The sequence below is a fragment of the Rhinolophus ferrumequinum genome, chromosome 8, assembly GCF_004115265.2.
Source record: "Rhinolophus ferrumequinum isolate MPI-CBG mRhiFer1 chromosome 8, mRhiFer1_v1.p, whole genome shotgun sequence".
Lineage (NCBI taxonomy): Eukaryota > Metazoa > Chordata > Mammalia > Chiroptera > Rhinolophidae > Rhinolophus > Rhinolophus ferrumequinum.
This window is the reverse complement of record NC_046291.1, coordinates 30,531,675-30,550,787: the sequence shown is the minus strand read 5'-3', so window position 1 is coordinate 30,550,787 and position 19,113 is coordinate 30,531,675. Positions and strand designations below refer to the sequence as shown.

Here is a 19,113-nt window from a genome sequence, read left to right as displayed (position 1 = left end):
AATTCTATGGCACAGCAGCTCAGCAAACATTTTGAACGTGAATGCTGCACATCCGGGTTCTCTGGAGTGCACTCAGGCTCCAGTCTCCACCTTCCCCTGTGTTATTGAACACTCATACTCGGGTCAGTTCTCAAGGAAATTTACCTCCTCATTGTACATAGAAAAGAAATATTTTCTCAAGCAGTAAGGTTGAACTGAAGTCAGAAGTGGGAGTCTTGCACAATATGTTCTTTAAATCTATTTAGTAGCCCTGAAACTCTGCCAGATCTTTCCATGAAGCAAAGAGGATTAAAAGCTTATACAACATCTCTGTATATAAAATTGCTTATTTGTAAAATAACTAAGTGTATCTAAAAAAAAAAATGTCATCTCTGTTTTTATTTAGACTTTAGGAGGACATGTGGTGAGCAGGCCTAATTATTCTGACCTAAATCCTATTTTAGCAGCAGGAAATGCTATCATCAACCTCATATCTAAAGGTAAGAGACGAAGCTTTAGGCATTCTATTTTCTAGTTATCACTGTCAGTTAGGTAATTCCTTCTATAAACCATGAACTAGAAACCCAAGTACATCTAACTTAGACTTACAAAATACACATCAGCTATATCTGCACTACCTCAAATGTAAGGATGAAACTGAGATCAATTATTTTGTTCTCTAGATGCTCTCTGTCTTGTAGATCAGATAAGTTACTGCACCTAACAATTTTTCTTAACTATTTGGCCACATTTTTGCACAGTCCAAATCATATCAAAGCAGTTAACCAAAAAATTAATGAGATGTATCTCTGTGGTTTTAAAGTTTTATGGCACCTTTTATTTCAGAGTTTCATAAAGGTGGAAATTTTTCTTCTAGGACTTTTCATTTTAAACAAAATCAAGTTTGTGAGGCATATTACTCATGACTTCTCTCTTTATTCAAAGACAGTTTGAGCTTTGCCAAGGAAAACGATTTAAACTTCAGGAAACAAAAACAATGCATATCATTTATAGGGCTATTGATGTAAGATACCCTCTCTTTGATTAAAATCACATTTTTAAAAATATGGTGGATAAAATAAAAGAGTATGGTAAACTGCTTAAAGGACAAAAGCTGTATATCAGGCACCCCACGTCTGCCACTAGTCCCACCTCTAGCACTTCGGATAGGTCACTTAACCTCTTTGGACCTCGGGACCTCAATTTTCCCATTTGTGAACCTATGGTGTACTAAGTTGTTCCCACATAGCTTTAAAGTTCTTCAAGGCCAACATTTGTGAGTAGCATATGATGGGATCTAAGAACCAGAAAAGACACTTCAGCTTATCTGGTCCAACCCTGTCATTCTGCAGATGAGGGACCAGGAACCCCAAAGCTTCTATGACTTACCTAGGGTGACTCAGCTTGGGAGCTGGAACTAGAAGCCACATCTTCTGGCTCCCACTCTGCGCTCCCTCTTTCCACCACATACATCATATTTGTCCCTTGCTGCATGGTCTCCAATTAGATAAATTCATTCTAATCAAAGTCATTTTCTCTAATAGACGGAGAGCGGCAGATTGCTTTAGACAGCAAGTTCCTTGAGAGAGCACCTGAAGCCAACCTTAAATCGGAAGAGATTGTGTTATCTGTTTCTATTCCCCATTCCACTAAGGTAAGGACTCCCTGACCCTCTGCCTGCCCCGAGGAAGCCCCACTCATCCTGTGTCCCATGCAGGACCCCCAAAGAGGCTTCCAGGGGATGGTGTCCTCTCCATTTCCAACCACCTGCTGCAAGGAGACTATTGGGGCTGCTCTCTGAAAGGAACAAATTTTCAGATGACCATTTGATTTGCTTTTATATCGGCACTTTTGCCTTCATGGGTCCGTCCCTTTCTCCATAAAAAATAGAATAAAATAAATGACAGTGTCAGTATAAAGGTGAATACAATACAGGCTCCATTCAAAGTTATATATTCATTATTATTGTATTCATTTTTTTTAAATTTTGTTTTTGAAAGAAATTAAAAGACAAGCATAGCTTTGGGGCCTATCTCTCTGTAAAAGGAGAGCCTTTTGTGGGAGGAGTTGAATTTTTGGTTTCAGATAAATACGCATTTTAGCCAAGACGGAGTACAATTATCATCAAGGTCATCTACAGCAAGTTCCTCTAAACTCACAGATCATTCGCATAAAAATACTTCCAACTCAACCAACATTTATTAACCAAACACTTTTTTTCTGTTAATTGTTTACTTTTTTTATTTGTGTAGTTGGTATACATAACCAAAGTTTTAAAACAAACTAATTTCTTTATTACCTGCCTCCCATTCTACACGCCAGACACGGTCCTAAACCCAGAAGACACTACACAGATTTTTAACACATGGTGTCCTGTCCTCAAAGGTCTCTAAATCTAAGAGAAAGGGCTTAAATAGGAAACAGCTAATCATCTTAGACAGGAAATGAGTGGACGCATAGCGGGAGAAGTTCTGGCTGTGGGGAGAGCCCTCCCCGGTGTTGTTCAAAGGGCAAGGCAAGCAGTTGAGATCAAGCGTAGATCAGTGGAGAGAAGGGGGTGGTCATTCTAGGTGGGAGAACAGCGTGAAGTTGGGAAGTCACGGGAGAACGGCAGGTTGGAGGCTAGGCAGCCGGGAAAGGTGGTTGGAGAGGCCACGAGGCTGGGGCTCCATATCTATTGTTCCATCAAGGAGTTTGCATGTGTTCTAGCAAACAGCCACCTCTGAAAGCCTTAACGTAAGGTAAAATCTTAATGAAACTAGTATTTTAAGAAGATCGATCCACTGGAAAGATAGAGAATAACTTGGTGGGAGGACAGACTGAAGGTTGAATGAAGACTTAGGAGGCTAATCCAATAATTCAGGTGAGAAAAGGTAATGAGGGTGGTGGCAGCAGGAATAGAAAAGGAAGTCTCATCAATCAGCACAGTAGAGTAAATGTGATGGGTGTCTCAAACACTTCTTTATCACCTTTGCTTTCATATAGAAAATGTTTTATCCTTGACAAGTTCCATGGTGGTGGGGTTGAACCTCTCTCCCACGCCCCACCAAGCTACTGGCCACACAAAGAAGCTTTCCCATCTTATGACTCTAATGTTTCACACTAGTAATGAGATTTAACCTACAATGACAAATTTAAACATGGAAAGCACTTTGGAGACCATTTGGTCCAGTAGAGTTGAAGCTTCTTTTTTTAACAGAACTCTTTATTCAAGTAAAATTGACAACGAACACCAAATTGAAACAGTTAAAAGTGGAAGTGTGGTAGTTCCACTCTGAGAAGTACCTCACCTCCTTATCTTCCCATCATCCCTCTCAGCAGCCCCGGAGCCACCCTCTGATCAAACCCAACTTTCTCATTTTACAGCGAATTAAGACTGGAACAGTTTAAGTCACTTGCCCGAGGCCATGTGTAGTGATTCTGAGTTGAAAATAAAAAAGCGTAGACTCTGGAGCCAGACTGCTTGGATTTGAACGCCAGCTCTACCACTTACTGTGTGACCTTGTGCCTTGTCCCTTGCTGCATGGTCTCCAATTAGATAAATTCAAAAGTTACTTAGATAAATTCAATTAATAGATAAATTCAAAAGTTACTTAATTTCTCAGTTCCCTTATCAGTAAATTGGAAATGAATAAAGTTGTTGTGAGGATTAAATATTAATACGTCTAAAGCACATAGCCCAGTACTCACATACAGTCCCCACTGGAGTCAATAACAGTACCTATGTGAGAACTCCTGTCCATTCCCAGGATCCTTTTCATCATTAATAATCATCTAAGTTATTTCTGTTCATCAGACAGTGGAGATAAACACTAAAGATTCTGCATGTGTTTCTATTTCCAGTGGCACTTTGTGTCAGGAATGCGGCTGGCCCAATGTCAGGAGAATGCCTTTGCCATTGTCAATGCCGGGATGAGTGTGAAGTTTGAAGATGGCACAGACACGATCAAAGATCTTCAAATGTTCTATGGAAGTGTTGGCCCCACCGTGGTCTCTGCAAGCCAAACCTGCAAGCAGCTCATTGGAAGGTACATCATAGCACATCCGGAACGAGAAACTCAGACATTTCTATTTTACTATTTTAATGAAAATAGAACTTGGAAATTTTTTTTCTGATTACAGTATATATATATGTTCATTTTTTAAATTTAAGCACTGCAGAAAAGTGTAAAAAAAAAAATGAAAGTCACTCAAAAGCCAATCTCCTTCAGGATACAAAAATTCTTTGATTCCAGTTTCTATAATAACATTAATGCACAAATTAATCTAAGTAGATATTTTCAAAATTTAACTTTTAATTAACCTGCAAAATAAGTAAATGTTTCCAATACTGTGTCCTAAGACACCTGAAAATGTCCTTAAACTACATAAAGTACATGAAATGTTCCAAAAGGTTAAATGGCCTTCCTCTTGTCACTCTCATTATTTCCAGCATTTGGAAGGTTAAGTTTTTAAAATTCTTCCAGTTAGTGCTTTTATAATAATTTTTATCCACCCATCGTACTCATTGTCAACAACTAGAACTTAATGCAAGATTTTTTCTCAGACACTAAAATAACTTGATGCTTCCACAGCTTTTATGTAGAAACTTTCATTTGTGAAATATTTCACAACCTTCATCAATAATTTGGTCATTTACCAGTCGTTACCTGTGGAGTGTATGTGCCAGATATGGTCTAGTTGCTAGAGAGACAGCATTGAACAAGATGAAGTCCCGGGATCTCAGGAAACTTGATTTTCATACTTTTGTTACCTAAGCTATTTGAGGTAAATCAACATTCCCAGTCCATGAAGTTAAAAATAATAAAAACAAACAGTCCAATTTTAAAATTGGCAGAGGATCTGAATAGACGTTTTTCCAAAGATGACACACAGATGGCCAACAGGTACATGAAAATGTGCTCGATATCACTAATTATCAGGAAAATGCACATCAAAACCATAATGAGATTATCACCTCATACCTGTTAGCATGGCTATTATCAAAAAGACGAGAAATAATCAGTGTTGTCAAGGATGTGGAAAACAAGGAACCCTCGTGCACCGTTGGTGAAATTGTCAATTGGTACAGCCACTGTGGAAAACAGTATGGAGGCTCCTGGAAAAATTAAAAATAGTACTAACATATGATGCAGCAATTCCACTTCTGGGTATTTATCCAAAGGAAATGAAAACACCAATTCAAAAAGATACATGCACCCTCATGTTCATAGTATCATTGTGTAGAATATCCAAAATATGGAAGCAACCTGTGTCCATTGATGGATGGATGGACAAAGAAAATGTGATCTATTATATATGGAGTGATATATGTATTGTCACTCACACACACACACACACACACACACACACACACACACACACAATGGAATATTATTCAGCAATGAAAAAGAAGGAAATCTTGCCATTTGCAACAACATGGATGGACCCTGAGGGAATTATACTAAGTGAAATACGTCAGACAGAGAAGGACAGATACCATATGATGTCACTTATATGTGAAATACAAAACAAAAACCAAGCCATGGATAAGGAGCACAGATTGGTGGTTCCAGCAGGGGACCCATCCTCAGAGAGGATGAAGGGGGCTAAAAAGTACAAACTTCCAGCTATAAAATAAATAATGCATGGGAATTTGTACAACATGGTGACTATAGTTAATAATACTGTACTATATATTTGAAAGTTGTCAAGAGAGTAGATTTTTTTTTAATTGGGGAATATTGAGGAACAGTGTTTTTCCAGGATGTCAAGTCATTGTTTTTCAACTTAGTTGTGGAAGGCACAGCTCACTGGTCCATGTGGGACTCGAACAGGCGAGCTTGGTGTTATGAGCACTGCACTCCAACCACTGAGCCAACCGGCCATCAGTTGGTGGCTCAGCTCCAAGCTCAAGCCATTGTTTTCAATCTAGTTGTAGAGGGCTCAGTTCACTGGCCCATGTGGGAATCAAACCGGCAACCTTGTTGTTAAGAGCTCGTGCCCTCTAACCAACTGAACCGTCCGGCCGCCCCCAAGAGAGTAGATCTTAAAAGTTCTCATCGTAAGAAAAGAAATTTTGTAACTCTGGTGATGCATGTTAACTAGACTTATTGTGGTGATCATTTCACAGTATAGTATTCAAATATTGCATCATTATATTGTACACCTGAAATTAACATATTACACGCCAATTATATCTCAATGAAAAAGTAAAATAATAAAAAGATTTTAAATAATAATAAAGGAGGACTTGGTACAGATAATTTGGGAAACACTGCATCAGATTCTAAAAAAAGCCAGTGAAATACTTGAGGTTATTTTGTGTAGACTTCAAAGATGTCTACAGATGGCTCTCCGTCTTCCCTTGCCCTATCTGTTTAGTCTGTCTTTGCCTCTTCTGTGAAATGTTCACATTCTTTTCTACTAGACAATGGGATGACCAAATGCTGAGTGATGCATGCCGATTGGTCCTGGATGAGATTTACATTCCACCAGCAGCTGAGGGTGGCATGGTAGAATACAGGCGAACCCTCATCATCAGCTTACTCTTCAAATTCTACCTCAAAGTGAGGCGAGGACTGAATAAAATGGTAAACGACTTCTCTGGGTCTCTGGATGCGTTGATATTCGGAGCGCGAGTCTGCACATGAAAGACTTGCTTGGTTTTGAGAATACATCAAGGGTACCAGGGATGGAGCCCTCAGTGTGGTGCTCCAGCAGCTTCCTCCTGGCCCTTCTTTGTTCCTTTCCTTCCCTCGCCCTTTTCCTTCATCCCTGGGCTAAGAAGGGGACGGCCTTGTTATTCCATTTGCCCTATAATTTTTGTGACAAATACTAATATGCAATATAAAATTGACCTACAGTTGCAAAAATCCTTCAGTACGTAAATTATAATTTTTTTCCTATTTTAAAGAAAATTTTCTTGTTAATATAATACCTTCTTTAATATTTAGAAAATGTGAATAAGCCAAAAAGGAAAAGCATTTGTAATCCCATCAGCATAGTTAGTCACTATTAGTACTTTGGTTTGTACCCTTCTAAACCCTTCTTTATGGATGTGTATGTATATTTGTCACACATATACGGCTATAGAACTGTTTAGTATAGTTTGCTTATTTCACTTAGTAACAAACATCTTTCAGTGTCTTCAGTGACTTTATGACATAATGACTGTGTGGCATGTTTATGGAAAGATGTACTATTATTTGAATCTATTCCTCATTTTTAGACATTTAGATTTTTCCTGGTTTTTGGTTAACTATTTATTTCTTATATAGCCTAGTTTTAAATGACTTCCACAGCAGTGTTTCTTAAAATATGGCCCATGACTTTGAGTGTCCCCTTGATAAATCACGAGCTGTCTCAAAAATAGCAGACAATGACTATACCACATTTCTTTTATGGCTGAGAGCTTTACTCTCTTAGTTCAACCAGTCCTTTTTTATTACTTTATTAACATTATTTACTGTTAGTATTATCGTATTCTATTGTATTATTTACTCCATTATGTATTACATAACATTTTCAGTTTATTAATATATAATTAGTGTATATCTAAGATAATCTATTAAGTATGCTTTTTATACCTTATCATATATTCTTTTACATATTACATATTCTATTATGTTATGTATGCTATCATTATAGAAGAATTCAAAATACAGAGAAGCAAAATTTTAAAAAATCCACTCTAATCCAGTAATCCTACTATTAACATTTGAATACATTTATTTTTTAGATAAAAAATAGGATCATACTGTACACAAAGTTTTGTAATCCATTTTTTTCACTTAACTGTATTTCATGAGTATTTTTCAATGTCAATAACTACATTATTTTTAGTGACTACAGAATGTTGTAGCTTGTGGATATACTATAACTTGTTTAGCCATTTCCCTGTTGTTGGATATTTAGTTTAATTCTAGTTTCTTCACTATCAATTACAAATAATCTGGAATTGGACATCCTGGTCAATGACTCACAAGTCATCTTTGCCCATTCCCTCAATCGTTTCTTTGAGATACATGCCCAAAAGATTGTCCTGGACTTGAAAGCACAGAGCCCATTTACAAGTGTACAGATTTCCATTCATTCAAAAGGAGACCTTGCTATGAAGGGAAGTCTCCACTTTCTGGAAATAACATTCACTTTTCTGTATACATAAGTAGACATAGTTATTCTTCAAGCAACTGCTACGAGTCTAGGGGACTTGAAGCTCAGGGCTTTTTCCCAGCAGAACTGACATCTAATATCTGGGAGAACATATTGGGTAATCCTATTTCTACATATGTTTTTCCAAGCTAGTCACTCAGATTGTAAAATTAAATGTGAAATAATATTTTCAGGATCCGCAGAAATTTCCTGATATCCCAGAAAAGTTCATGAGCGCCCTGGAAGATTTCCCCATAGAAACACCCCAAGGAATTCAGATGTTCCAGGTTGGTGGGTAGGGTTTTTGTTTTTTAATCTGTTTATTCATTCGGACGTATGCGTTATGCATGTGTATCCCTCTTGTCAACAGATATATTTTGTATTGCTTGTAAAGATAAAGTCTGCTAAAGCCATTGTCACCCACACACTACTTGTTTGGTTTAGCGTCTATGCTTTTACCCAAGACCACATAAGAAATTCAATTTTGAATCTCCCTTCTTCACTGTTTTCAGTTTTGTAGCTTAAAATTTCCTCCTTTTCTTGGCCAATGTCAGTCCTTAACTTTAAAACCTCACTCAACGTTTACTGCTTCTGGAAAGCCTTCCCTACTTTATTACAGCCACCCCGAATCTCCCAGGAAACCGTGTATTTTCCTTGTACCATATTGGCTGTGCAAATGATTCTTTATTGCTTTATGAATTTGATCACATTATTGTAATGTGTGTTTGTGTGTGTTCTGATTCCTAAACAAGGTTGTAGAATCTTGAGGACAGAAACAATGTCTTCTCATTTTTCCGTTGGGACGGAGGGGGGCGGTGCTGTCACCAGAATATATTCTTTACCGTAATAATACTCAATGAATATTTTTAACTTTGACTCATGGGTATGGATACCCAATTGCCTCTAGTTTTCCTTGATTTGTGAGTAAGCCAGATATATCAGACCCAATTCTCAGTGCTTGAGAATGTCTGGCAGTAAAATAATGTGCTTTGTTCATTAACAGTGTGTGGATCCCCGCCAACCCCCACAAGATCCTGTCGGCCACCCGGTCATGCACCAGTCAGCCATTAAACACGCCACAGGGGAAGCTGTGTATATAGACGACATGCCCCCCATTGCGCAAGAACTCTTCCTGGCTCCAGTCACCAGCACCAGAGCTCATGCAAAAATCATGTAAGGAAATAAAAGATGTTCCTATACATTACTGAACTGCATTAACAATTTCACACTCCAATTGAGAGATTATTATATAATGAAGTCAATTAAGATTATTCGTTTCCTCTTCTGGCTGGGAATCAGTCATTTTTTAAGAACAGTTACAAAAGAATCTGTGGTCAAGAGTCAGAACACCAACATAGAATATTGCCCGATTTAGTTATGAGGTCCTTTGTAGTTTTTCCCTGTGCTTGAGGAATCATTGATATTGTATCCTGAATTTACCCCTGCAACTTTATTGTGTACATTTTCCCTCCTAGATCAATTGATGTTTCAGAAGCCCTCGCACTTCCAGGTGTTGTTGATGTGATAACAGCAGAAGATGTTCCGGGAGATAATAACCCTCAAGAAGAGATTCTCTATGCACAAAATGAGGTGTGTGATTTGTGTGTGGCTTATTATTCAAATACTTTACTGGAAATGCCAAAACAATTATTGGTTATGTGTTACAGATTGTTAATCTATTGTTAAACATCCATAGATTCATTTTTACATCACAAAGACTTGCAGAGAACCAATGATGCCACCTCAGTGATGCTCAAAATCTCTCTTGAATTGTAGACCCTGTTGAGATTCTGATAAAAGCCATAAGCCCTCTCAAGGGAGGCTTCTAAAAAGTCATAAAAGTCATAGAAGCAATATAGAGCATAGGACATTAAAAGAACCAGCAGAATTTCAGGAATTTCAGGATGACTGAATTACTGTGTGTAATGTGGGAAATGGCGAGAAATATGGCTGAAGACAACCATAGGCCAGATAATTAAGTTCTGCATCCCATTGCTGTACCCCCTAAATCCCACTCAATTTATCCTCCTAGGTAGAAAATAATCTTTCTTTTGGTCACAAGAACCAGTGGGTAAAGGTAAGAATTTGGGAACAGTAAATCCTTTTTGTGATTCGTTTATGGGGTAGCTAATTACGTGTGGCTTTCCTGCAGGTCATTTGTGTGGGTCAGATAATCTGCACTGTAGCTGCTGATACCCATGCTCACGCAAAAGAGGCCGCGAAACAAGTGAAGATCACTTATGAAGACATAGAACCGAGGATTATCACAATAGAGGTATTCAGGCCGCTCTGGGTGTTCTAGAATGACTAGGGTGATGTACTTTTGGCCGATTTGGCCCATGGAGTCACAAAATAGTTTAATAGTATAATTTGCATGCCAAGTAAAATGTTTAGAACAGCACCCAGGATGTAGAACACATTCAGTAAATATTAGCTGTCAATTCTGTGTTTGTTATTTGTTATTAATGAAGTCAAGAACATGTCTATGGTGCTTTATATCCCCAGGACCTAGTGAAATGCTAAACCCACAGTAGGTGCTCAATAAATGTGCGTGATGGAGGGATAGACTGTTAATGTAGGCATAAGCGATATAAAATCAGCCAAGCAGGATGCAGTCTTTATCATCCTCTTTGATTCTCCCCTGTTCTTCCCAACAGTTGCCAAGTTCAAGTCTTCCCCAGTTATCCTTTAAATGCCCCTTTCTTTTTTTTTTGGTTCAAAATTTTTTTTTAACTTTTCAATTATAGTTGACATACAAAATTACTTTCAGGTGTACAACATAGTGATTAGATATTTATATAACTTATGATGTGATCACCCACATAAATCTAGTACCCATCCAACACCATTCTTTCTATTCTCATTTTCACCCCCATCCCACCCTCTAATCCACTCCTCACCACCTTCTTACCAGATTTACTACAATAACTACTTAAAGAGTCTCTTGTACTTTATCTCAATACATCTACCTATCATATTAACTTTTCTAAGCCACAAAACTTCATCATATCACTTTTGCTAAACAGCAATGTACCCTTAGTTAAGGTTCCTAATATGGAACTCAAGATTCTGCATAGTCCAGTCTCAATCCACCTTTCAAGCTCATCCAAGTTCTCCTTGATAAAAAATTAATTAATTAATTAATAATAAACAAATAAAATAACCTCTCACAGCCAGTCTGGCCTTGTTCTCATTTTGGCCTCTCGGCTTGGTTTCAACCTCAAACTATTGTTTTATGAGATTTCCGTGACTTCAAATGATTTCCCATCTCTTCTCTAACCGTCCTAATCCCATCCAATTTAGCACATAATTTAGGTCGTCAATACAAGGCCACCAACACCAGCCTCTTCTTTCTTGGCCTTTCTTTATTATCTGCCTCTTCAGCACAAAGTTGGCAGCTTAATACCAAACTGTCCAGAGGCTAGGACCATGTTTTATATATCCTCGTCTCCCCTAAGCTTTTCCTCAGAACCCTGAACAAAACTAAGCCATCACCAGTGCCTGTAATCCATTTTAACTTGATTTCTGCTGACTCCACATTGCTCAGATAGTGTTGGTAGGTAAAGGTCTGATAGAGCAGGAGCGTGGGAGTTTGATGGGAGATGACTGGCTTATCAGAATGGGGGGAAAAACATTTTCTGTTTGGTGTTGTTTGTTTGTTTTTCCCCTGCAGCAAGCCCTAGAGCACAATTCATTTCTTACTGCTGAGAGAAAAATTGAGCAAGGAAATGTAGAGCAAGCCTTTAAACATGTTGATCAAATCATTGAAGGTGAGTGGTCTTGGGCTGGAAAAATGAAGCCTCTGAAGTGGAAGACTCTAAATTCAATCAATTGGTTTGAGAAATACTGAAACTCTGAGTCAGAACTTCTCAATTCTAGTGTGATTTTTAAATCATAATTTAAAATGCACAAATAATAACTTTACAGCTTGATGAAATTTTACATAGGTAGAAATCCACATCAAAATAAAGAACATTTACAGCACCCCAAAAAGCTTCCTTTTGCCTCCTTTAGGTCAGTAACCTTCCAAAAGGTCTCATTCTAACTTTTGTCACTATAGATTTGTTTCACCTGTTTTGAATTTCATATAAATGGAAGCTAGAGTGTAACTTCTTTTGTGCCTACTTCTTTTATTCAGCTTTATGTATGGAAAAATTCATCCATGTTGTTGCATAGATCAGTAGTTTTTTGGGGTTTTTTTTCATTGTCCAGGAGTATTCCATGTATAAATATAACACAATTTATCTATTCTTCTGTTGATGGACATTTGAGGTTGGTTTCAACTTGGGACTATTATGAATAAAGTTTCTAAAACACTACTGTAGATGAAAAATGGGGGCCATAATAAATGTAATTGAAAGTAACCTCTCAAGGTGATCTGATCATAAATTCCTGCCTGGGCAGGTCATGATGGGTAGTCACACCCCAGGCATATAATGTATTTTGCTGTATATTATGTGCACTTTTTTGCCCAAATTTGTGAGGGAAAAATAAGGATGCACATTATACATGGGTAGTACTAATTCTGTATCTATATAAATGTTTTTAATTATTTTATGCTTATGAGTTAAAAGTGTAACTCTAGAAAGCAATACGATATCCGTATGCAAAATAATACCCTGGAATACGATAATCGGTTTTGTTGAACTTACGATAAACTCAATGACAAAGAGTTCTTGGCCTTCTATAATGCATAAATATCATAAATTTATTACCAGTACATAAAATTTCTTGTACATTGTATCTGTTCTTGTGTTTTGTAATTATTTGTTACATAAAATTTCTTGTACCATAATATGTTAAAAAAATAAATGCTAAAATTCCTTTATAATACAAAAAAACAAGTACCTAAATGTAAACAAATAAAAATTTGAATTAAAAATTAAAACAAAAGATTTTTTTCCCATGAAAGTTTGGGCCAAAAATGTGGGTGCACATTAAACATAGGAGTGCATTATACACGGCAAAATACAGTAACTCCTTTAGTAAAAGGTTTCTCGTTGCCTTAAGCAAGCCCTGTCCATTGTTTCTGTGCATCTAGGTTAATACACTTTTTTTTTTAGTTTCATGTGTACAAAACACTGTACTCGTTAGACATTTATCATTTATACTCCTCACAAAGTGATAACCCCCTCACAAAATGATAAGTACACCTTTGAAATGCCTTTTTTTTCAAACCACCCTCAAGGAAATACATAATCTGTTAACTATCCTGTAATCCAATCATCCCACCTTCATGTAATCTTCCTGAGGTTCCCTTCTTAATTCCAAATGTATAAAAGAAACTACAAAACTGTTATTCTCTCTAAACAAGCATTTAAGATCTTGTTTCCCATCCATGTCATCAGTTTGGCTTAAAAAAACTCGTAAAAATTCTCTATAGGTTTGGACGTTTTTATATCGAACACTATTACACACGTCTTTTGGTGAACATGGGCACTCGTTTCCAATGGAATATACCCAGGAGGAGAATTGTCAAATAATAGTGTTTTTATATGTTTACCTTTATAAGTTAATGTCAAGCATTTAAAGAATCATTTCAAATTTACTCCTATTAACAATTATGAAAGTTTCATTGTTCGGTTGTTATTGTTAGTCTTTTTAATTTTATGTAATTGATGGGTGTATAGTAGTATCTCATTGTGGATTTAACTGAATTTCTTTAATGACTAATGATGAAACTTTTTCATATGTATATTAACCATTTTAATGTGCTCTTTGGTGAATGTTTGTTCAAGGCTATTGCCTGTTTTTTAATTAATTAAATTTAAAATGATCATTAATTAGGATTAGATGTTATTGATTTTGATATAATCTATAATATAATAATTTATTTACTTACAGATTTATAGAAGATTTTATGTTTTTGATATGAATTCTTTGTTGGTTATGGGTATTGCACATATCTTTTCTCAGCCTGCAAATTGCATTTTCATTGCCTTCATGGTTTCTTTTCATGAAAAAAAGTTTATGATTTTAATGAAGTCCAATTTATGAGTCTTTTTTATGGTTCATGATTTGGTGCCATGAAATTTTTGCCTATTCACAGGTCATAAAGATGTTTTCCTATGGTTTCCCCTAGAAGCTTGATAAAATGTTTAGCTTTGACATTTACATCTATGATCCATCTCAAATTAATTTCTCTATATGGTGTGAGACAGGGGTCAAGTTTCAATCTTTTTCAAGCGGATATCCAATTGACCTAGTACCATTTATTAAAGACTGTTTTTTCCCGTATTGAATTGAAGTGCAGCTTTTCTTGTTTTCCAGGTGTCTACATATTATATGTATTGTTCTATTTCTGAATTCTCTATTGTATTCTATTCATCTGCTGATCTATCTTTGTGCTAATATCACACTATCTCACTTACTATAACTCTTGAAATCTGATCATGTAAGGCCCTTTTGCTATATCTTCTTCAATATGACTTTCATTATTATGGGTTCTTGGCATTTCTGTATACATTTATCATCAGTTCATTAATATCCACTAATAATAATTTCCTGGGATTTTGAGGGGGATTGCCCTGAAACAATATCAATTTGAGAGAATTGAAATCTTAACAACATTAAGTTCCAACCCATGAACATGGTAGACCCTGCCTTTTACTTAGGTTTACTTTAATTACTCTTAGTAAATTTGTAGTTTTCACTATAGTGACCTTGCACATGCTCCCAAATGTTTATTCCTAGTATTTGATGTTTTTGATGCTACTATAAATGATATTTTTATTTAATTTTCTACTTATTTGTGTCTAATATATAAAAACACAATTAGTTTTTGTATATTTATCATATATCCAGGAACTTTGCTGAATTTACTTACTACTTAATAGTCTTATAGATTCTCTTGAATTTTCTATATATACAAATCATATCATAACAGTTTTATTTATCTTTTCTAATCTTGATACTATTATTTGTTTGTTAGTTAGGTAGTTTGTTTGTTTATTTTGACTTACTGCACAGGCTAGACCAAGTTAGTATGATTTTTTTAAATGCCAATATGCAGATCCCAATGAAATCAGAACCTTGTAGTATAAGGTCAGAGTATTAGTATTTTCTTTTAGGCTCCCCAGGTGGGTGATCTCAAGGGGTGGCCAGAGTTGAGAACCACAGCTATCTCTATTAAGAGTATCACTACTGGTCTTAGGTAAGAGAAAAATAATGATTTTCACAGGATCTATTACCGACTTCTAAATAACTGGAAGGGCAAGTTCTATAAGCTTTTATCTTTTAGTAAAACATCAGAAATACCTTTAGAATACTTGTTTCCCAACATCATTTTGTTTAAGCAGAAAATGTAGGCTGCCTTCCAATTATAAAAAGTATTCACTGCCTCAGAATAGTTAGATACAACGAGAAAAGTTATGAGAGATGCTCAGAATTTTGACAGTATCTACTACTTGTGCCAAATGTTCTTGTGCCATTACTTCATAATGAATTTTATAAAACTAATTGAGATTTTACAAAGCCTATAAGCTAAAGTTTAGTTAATAATAATAATAATATCAGATGACATTTATCAAATACTTGTTGTGCCAGACACCATGCTAAGTCTTTTATATGTATTATATTATTTAATCCTGACATCAACCCTAAGAAATGAGCATTATTAAACTTATTTTAAGCTTCTTAGTATTTACTGCTTACTATTTAATATGCAAGCAAAACAACTCTGAGAAGACACATATTGGTAGCTCTATTTTACAGATGAGGAAACTGAGGCTCAGAAAAGTTAGGTAATTGGTTGAGGTCTCATATCTAATTAGCAATAGAACCAGGACTGGAGCCCAGGACTAGATGACCCAAAGGTCCTTGCTCTTAACCACAATTGTATGTTTTCTTTTAATTTTTATACTTACCCTAAGGGCATCAGAGTGACAAGGTGCTAGCTTTTTGTCATTCAGGATTTTGCCCATTGGAATTCAAAATTTTGGCACAAGTGGGAGATTTGAAATACAAAGGAAATTTGGAGTTTGGGCAGAGTATGCCAACATAGAGAAACAGTGTAGTTAAGAGCATGGCTCCTGGACTCAGGTTGCCTGGGTTTGAATCCGAGCTCTGTTATTTACTGTCTGTGTGGCATTGGACAGCTTAGCTTACTTAACTTTACCATGTCAGTTTCCTAGTAATACTTGCTTCATAAAGTTGGTATGGGGATTAAATGAATTCATTATCTGCAAAGTGCTAAGCCTCAGAGCAATGCCCAGCATATTGTAAAAATTGTCATTGTTAAATAAATTTGGGTGTAGATTAAATTCAGTATATACATGCAAAGCTTTTTTTTTTAAGAGGAATTTTTGCATGGCTCATATTCTATTGTCCCAAGAAATAGTTTCAAGACAGCCTTTGACCCCTGGCAAAACAATTCACGTATTTTAACAACACAAAACTCTTTTGGCTAGTTTTAAAGTTAAAATACTGCCTTTGAAATGCTTAAACTAAGGCCAAATACCTCTCTTGTTACAGCCTACAAAATGATAAGGATATATTAAATAGGCCAAAAAATCTCAGATAAAACAGTAAGAACAGGCTAGTTTTAGTGTAGGGAACAGTTCTCCCATTTTAAACCTTTGTGTCCTTTAGCAAGCTACTTATCCTTTCTGTGATTCAATAATCCTAATGCCACCTAATTGAGGTACATGTTATTATTACCCACCATTTTATAGATGAGGAAATGAGGGTTTAATAACTTGGCCAAATTCACTGAGCAAGGAGATGACAGCCTGGATATGTGGTCAGGTTAATCTGTGCACTCAAGTCCAACACACTGGCGATCTCACCACCCCACTAGACAGATGAGGAAACAGAGGCCAAGAAAAGGGGAGTGAATTACCCAGGGTCATGTAGCTGGTTGGGCACAGTGAGGCTTAATTAGAAAATGTGGTTTAACCAAATGATACAAAGTTCCATTCTCCATAAGCTGAAGCAACTCACTTTTGATAAACCAAACACCACATAGAGCCTCCAAGTTGGGACTTTCAAGTAAACATTGTCCTGTGTTTATGCTTTACAGGTGAGGTCCATGTGGAAGGACAAGAACATTTTTACATGGAAACGCAAACTATCTTGGCTATCCCAAAAGAAGAAGATAAAGAAATGGTGTTACACCTTGGAATGCAGTATCCAACTCACGTACAGGTAACAAGATATGTTTGGAAAATGAGACTGCAGATGACTATGTGACGTGAGGCCCTCGCAACCAGGCATTCTGTTCTAGGGGCCTTTTGACTCCTCACACTGCCACGCCTCAAACTTGCTGCCCACTTGACATTAGCTCAAGTCTAGAATGAAGAAAATGGGGTAAATGTTTCCCTAAGAAGCTAGACCTTTCAAAGAGATCTGAAATTTTTGCTGCCTTCCAAAATACAGGGCAAAGTTTATCTTTCTCTTATAACAACAATTGATAGTGTAAAACTTAATCTCAGGGGAGGTCAAAACCGTAGCATTATATTACATTTACATACCCTTTGTGGTTCATTCATCTGCATTGCTTTTCTTTTTCTTTCTCTTTTTTTAAATTAGTTTCAGGTGTATAAAGCAATGTAATCGTTAGATATTTACACCCCTCACAAAGTGATAACCCTCCTCCCCCAATCTATTACCTCTCTGACATCGTATATAGCTGTTACAGTTTCATTGACTGTTCCCTAGGCTGTACTCTATATCCCATGAATTGCTTTTCCGTATGAATGTTGTATTGGTGGTACACATATATTTAAATTTCTCTTTGTGATTCATTTGTGTTGCTTCTCTATATGAATGTTTCCGTGTATTGGTTGTGCATACATAAAGTGATTGCATTTCCAAGACATTTCAGCCCGGAACAGTAGCATGTGAGTTACAGTCCTGTTCCAGCGGTTGAGATGTAAGGCATTGCCATCCCCAGGCAAGTAAAGAAAATCCTCTGACATTCCTTTCTCCTGAAATGTGGAGTTGTAGGTCCTAGAAGAGTAGCAGACACAGGGGAGTACTTAAACAATTACACTGGGAGGAGGCTGACAGCATCACTGCAGGGAAAAGCTGGGGGCTTCCTGGTGGAGTTCAGTGAGTTGGTACCTTATGGTCCTAAGACAATGGCTCGGTTCCATGGGAGGATGAAGCTACCAGCTGCCATTCAAGGCAAAATGAAAGGGTAGGGGACTGACGCTGATCTGGGATTTGGCTGTGGCCTCCACAGTTGCAAGTTTTGAAGTGGACAAAAAAGTGAGGAGATATGGGCTTTGTCCCCAAGCAGCTACATGGTCTTCTACAAGTCACTGGGCAGCAATATCTTTTTCTGTAAATTGAGGAAGGTGACAAATATCACCTCTGAGTTCTCTTTTAGTAGACAGTATCAGGCTCTGGGCTCCAAAGGGATAACGTGTATGTGCCAATGTCATCCTTGCTGTCTACCATCAATACCTCTTAGGGTACAATCAGCTCCATGACAGAAGGCATTTCCCAGGGGTACCTAGGACACTGGGTACTCATAGCCCACAGGAACCTGAGGCAGTATCAAAAGCAGGCCCAGGAAAGGATTTGAATAGATATTTCTCCAACGGTCTATGAATGACTAATATGCACATGAAAAGATGTTCAGCATCATTAATTACTAGGGAAATGCAAATCAAAACCACAAAAATACCACTCCATCTACACTAGAATATATAATCAAACGACAGACAATAACAAGTGTTGGCAAGGATGTGGAGAAATTAGAACTGCCATACATTGGTGATGGGGATGAAAAATGGCACAGTCACTTTGGAAAACAGTTTGGCATTTTCTCAGGATGTTAAAAATAGAGTGACCACATAACGCAGCAATCCCATGACTAGGTATCTATTTACCCAAGAGAAATGAAAACATATGTCCACACACAAACTTCTACACAAGTGTTCATAGCAGCACTGTTCACAATATCCAAAATTGGAAACAATGCAAATGTTCATCAACTAATAAATGGATTTTTTAAAAAGTGATATTGCTGTACAATGGAATATTATTCAGCCATTA

The 19,113-nt window shown here is 36.8% G+C and overlaps 1 protein-coding gene across 3 annotated transcripts in view; it reads left to right on the top strand.

Annotated features, from left to right (window-relative positions):
* Positions 1–19,113, top strand: part of LOC117025942 (aldehyde oxidase 4-like) — a 129,522-nt gene that overhangs the window by 86,764 nt on the left and 23,645 nt on the right. For all 3 annotated transcript variants that reach the window (XM_033112318.1, XM_033112320.1, XM_033112319.1), the window contains 10 exons: positions 386–479; positions 1,524–1,633; positions 3,823–4,007; positions 6,389–6,551; positions 8,307–8,399; positions 9,116–9,285; positions 9,588–9,702; positions 10,265–10,387; positions 11,786–11,882; positions 17,132–17,256. In XM_033112318.1, coding sequence (XP_032968209.1) covers positions 386–479; positions 1,524–1,633; positions 3,823–4,007; positions 6,389–6,551; positions 8,307–8,399; positions 9,116–9,285; positions 9,588–9,702; positions 10,265–10,387; positions 11,786–11,882; positions 17,132–17,256 — 1,275 coding nt within the window. The remainder of the gene's footprint in view (positions 1–385; positions 480–1,523; positions 1,634–3,822; positions 4,008–6,388; positions 6,552–8,306; positions 8,400–9,115; positions 9,286–9,587; positions 9,703–10,264; positions 10,388–11,785; positions 11,883–17,131; positions 17,257–19,113) is intronic.